At 37.9% G+C, this 4,261-nt stretch overlaps 1 protein-coding gene across 1 annotated transcript; it reads right to left on the bottom strand.

Moving 5' to 3' along the window:
- Window positions 1–352: 352 nt before the first annotated feature.
- On the bottom strand, window positions 353–3,824 carry LOC149540295 (BTB/POZ domain-containing protein At5g48130-like). The gene is made up of 4 exons (XM_089799550.1): window positions 3,745–3,824; window positions 3,329–3,398; window positions 2,050–3,237; window positions 353–1,135 (listed from the first exon to the last, which is right to left on the bottom strand). The coding sequence occupies exons 1-4, from the start codon at window positions 3,822–3,824 to the stop codon at window positions 353–355; spliced, it is 2,121 nt and encodes a 706-aa protein (XP_089655676.1).
- Window positions 3,825–4,261: the final 437 nt, after the last annotated feature.

Below are 4,261 nucleotides of genomic sequence, written 5' to 3'. Positions count from 1 at the left end.
AAATCTAAAACTTTTTCATTCAGTGGATCTCCTAATTCGATATTTGCACGAGAGAAATCTCTTTTGGGATAAGCAAAAGCCTTTTTGGCAGTTTAGACTTGGACAGAGATACCTATTGACATCCATACCTGCATCGAGAATTTTATTTTTTAAGCTCATCTAATATGAGGGGATCACATTGGTACTTGGTCCAATTTTTAAAGAACAGGAAAATAAAAAAATCTTGAAGAACAACTTTCTTCTTGTTGGCATCACCGGTAGATGATAAAATATCAATACCTCAATACCAACGACAACTTGTAAATATATTGTAGATGTATACATTTTTCTAGACATGAGACTTCATTGAAAGTCATTGGGATTTGGCTTTTGAAGAGGGTTTCAACGGTAGACCAAATGAATTTTTCCTTTGATTTGACTGTGAACATCTCTTATTCTTCTCATGGTGATGGGTCAAGTTGGAAATGCTGATTTTTTGAAACGCTTCCACTACTTTATGAACAAAATCCGTACGAATGAACCATTTTCCACAGGTGGAATTAGTAACAACCATATTTCTCCTGCATTTGTTGTCTAGATATTTGTCCATGAAAGAAATTCTAAAACTCTCAGATTTGACTGAGGAGGAATTGATATGTGCATCAGTGTTATGCCTATGCCTGTGCTGTTTGTTGTCTTTGTTTTGTTGGAGATTCTTTCTCATGCAAACGAGCTCTTGCTCTAGATTCTTGAGCCTGAAGCTTGTGGCCTCGAAATCTGCTCTCATGGCTGCTTCTTCACGAAATGCTGCATCCCTTTTCAGGAGAAACCCTAAAGGCAGTGGCTCTTTAAGGGTTTTGTTTTCGTTAGGTTTTGATGTGGAACTGAGCTGCTGTGAGAAGAAACTAGGGTTAGGATAGCAATCAGATGTTTTGGTGCTTTCTAGTCTCATGCTTCTGCTGTAGTTGCTCATCCTGCTGTTGGATCTGAGGAATTGACGTGTATGGAGCTGTTGAATGAACATCGCTTCGACTGTTAATCTCAATGGCATCAGCCCATTCTGAACTGCTCGCGTGCACGTTTCCTCTGACATTTTTTGGCAGCTTAGATGTTTACATACAGACTGCCTCTCATGCTGAGAGACCTCAGGATGTGCCTACATAGTTAGAAACATTCTACTTATCATACTCCATAAAAGAAACTGAATAAAAGTAATTTTGAGCAATTGTCATCGGAACATTTAACAATGAAACCCTGAAAAAGGATAGAGAATTGTGTTAGGGATTTTTGGTATTAACAGTTATCTTTCCCTCCTCAATCATTTAACAATGAAACCCTGAAAAAGATAGAGAATTGTGTTACGGAAATGGTTGGTATTAACAGTTATCTTTCATTTTTCAATCATTGTTCATAAAAAGCTCCAAAAAATGATCATGCATGTACTGATAGTGGATCACACATGTACTAATAATTGATTACTTTTTAGTTTTCCTGGTTACTGATTGGTCCATTGTGAAAAACAATGTAATATTTTTTGGGTGAGTGACTATTGGGGGGTCTTAGTGGCAGTTTTTTGGTGACCGATTTAAAATGACACTTTAGGAACTGTAGGTGCACGAAGTTAGCCTTGGTGGCAACTGGGTCATTTCCCCTATCTTGGAGCATGCATCACATGCCGGTAGCACATGTACACCATTCAAATTTGAGAGGTCTCCAACCCAAGACCTGGAAGTAACTCATGACCTCAAGCTCGACCACTACATCAGATAGACTTGGCCACTACAGCAGACGGACTAGACTATCCTCCAAGAGGTTTGCAGTTTCAACTATCAATGTGAAGGAAAAGAATAACCGTCCTTGCAGTTCAAGAGGATAAAATATTGCCAGTTGAATCAAACATTCGTTAGAGAACTAAATAATCAAATGAAAATCATCCACATCTTACCTGAATATTCTAGGAACATAACCACCATAAATTCATAAACATTAACTGGGTCCCTAATCTTTATGCAATATAAAATTCTTAGAATGCTTGCTGATATTCTATTGAGGGTCCAACAGAGTTCTTACCATCAAATATGCGTGAGCTGCTTTGTACAGCATATCATGAGTACACCGAGCAGGTGCTGGTATGATTTCTACAAGCTCCAAAAACTCGCTTGGGCTTAACCCTGCATCAAATGCTATGTGAACCAGATACTCATCCCACATATTAGCAACAGTTGATACTGTGTTCTTGTTAAAGCTACAACAACTATTAGAGCTCTGTTCCAGTGCTTCCTCAGATCCCAAACTTAACTCGGCAGATTCATCTGTTTTGCAATTGATATATTCTTGAGCAATGAACATGGAAAAGATGTTTCTCATGCTTTCAACTTCAGGGCTGAATGCAATACTGATATCACTCTTGATTTCCATGGGTACGGGCAACAAAAAATCTTCAATAGTTGCAAGGTCTAGCTGAGAAGCAATCCTAGCTTGTAATTGGGCCTTGCTTTCGTCACTAGATCCACAAATCAAAGCTTCAGAGAGCAGGGAAAACAAAAAATGAATGGGTATTACATTAGATCTTCTTCCCAATGGCAGCAACCTTATAATACCTTCCAGCAATCTACATTTCAGTGTACTATTCCCACTATGACACATGTTAGAAAGAATCCATTTGTTTGCATACATAATTATAACAGGGCTAACGTATTTTTCTTTCATCCCTTGTCTACGCATAGAAGCTATTATCCTTTCAAAAAGCTGGAAAGGAAGTACCAAGAGGTCCTCAATCCACCAGTCTTTGGCCGTTTCTTCTCTAAAACTCAAATCACTAAAAAACTGACATTCAGCCGCCATTGCAGACCTGGTTCTTTTATGCTCTGGATCAAGAACTTCCATGGAAGCCATGAAAGCGAGTGATTCAATGCATCTGCTCACAATAAGAAGCTCATCTGCCAAGGGAAGCAAACACTGGCATTTGTGAAGCACAATCAGAGTGTCTTCCCAGCTCTGCAACACCACCTGAGTAAGATACAAATCACTTCTTTCACATAGATTTCCTCTTCCATATTCTTCAATCATTTCAAAAAACTCTGCCGCACATCTCAAGGCTGCAACATTTAGTGGATCCATGAGAATGGTGGCGCCATAGCAAAACAGAACAAGAAGTTCAAATATCTCAACCCCAGCAGGACATGATTTGGGTAACACAATTTCTGAGGACTCTGACAGCTTCCTTTTCAGGTAGCCACTCCTGGTAACAAGTGGATACTGCACACAAACAAGTCATTCATATTTCATACAATGAAAGCAGATTTTAGCCTCAAATCCAATTAAAACTAGATTAAAATCTTGTCATCACCTTATGGAGTCTGTAACAGCGATTCTCCACGTGAACTGCAACTGTTGTAGGCAATCCAGTGGCTTCACACCTAAAAGAAAAATCCATTAGAAATATCATCTCTTTTGATGCAAGCAGAAAATTTTGGACCATGGCATGAAAATCCCTAAAACCCAATAAATTCATCTCTTAACAATTAATGATTGTCAATTAGTCCTCCTGAGAGATGTTACTTTAGAGGGATAATATGGAGATTAACTGAAAGCCCATATTAGATGAAACAATGTTTCCTTATCAACATTTAAATCTACATCAAACTATGAAACTATATCTTACAAATCATTGACCTCTAGCATAAAAGTTTCCACTTATATTACATCCATATCGAACAATGACCCTTCTTCACGACCAGAACAATTATTGGACTAGAATGTTACCATTTCCATATTGTTTTCTCAAGTTCTGATTCAGGAGTTGAAGCTGAAACGTCACTAGACTTTGCAACCTTATTCATCATTAATTCTTTTGCTTTGGTTCCAGTAGAAAGTGGAAGGAGATTCTAATAGGCCACGTACATTTTTCCTTCGATTCTCAATGCTTCTATTAAGAGCTCCAACTCAGGCTAATATTGACTTAAAACTTCATTTCAATCACATCAATTGCATAATGGTATCATTTCCCTTTGGGTATTGACGTACAGCTCAAGCAGGAGATTTTTTTTATCAATCCAAGAAATATTATTTGAAAAATAAGTTTTCCTTCCTAATGCTGTTACCAAGATCTCATGGAAGGAATGAGAAGTATTTTAAAGACTTCTCGGAAATGGAAGTCAAGATGAAGTTCCTCGATTGTGATGGCAATTGTATTTTTTTAAGGTTACATCAATCCTTGCAATTTGACTGGAAGAGTTCATCCTTCGATTTTTCCAATTGCGTTGTGATGAGTGAGATATAG

Source organism: Cupressus sempervirens, chromosome 9 (assembly GCF_028749045.1).
Source record: "Cupressus sempervirens isolate cs-2001-9-10 chromosome 9, ASM2874904v1, whole genome shotgun sequence".
Classification (NCBI taxonomy): Eukaryota; Viridiplantae; Streptophyta; class Pinopsida; order Cupressales; family Cupressaceae; genus Cupressus; species Cupressus sempervirens.
This window is presented reverse-complemented; position numbering and strand designations above follow the sequence as displayed.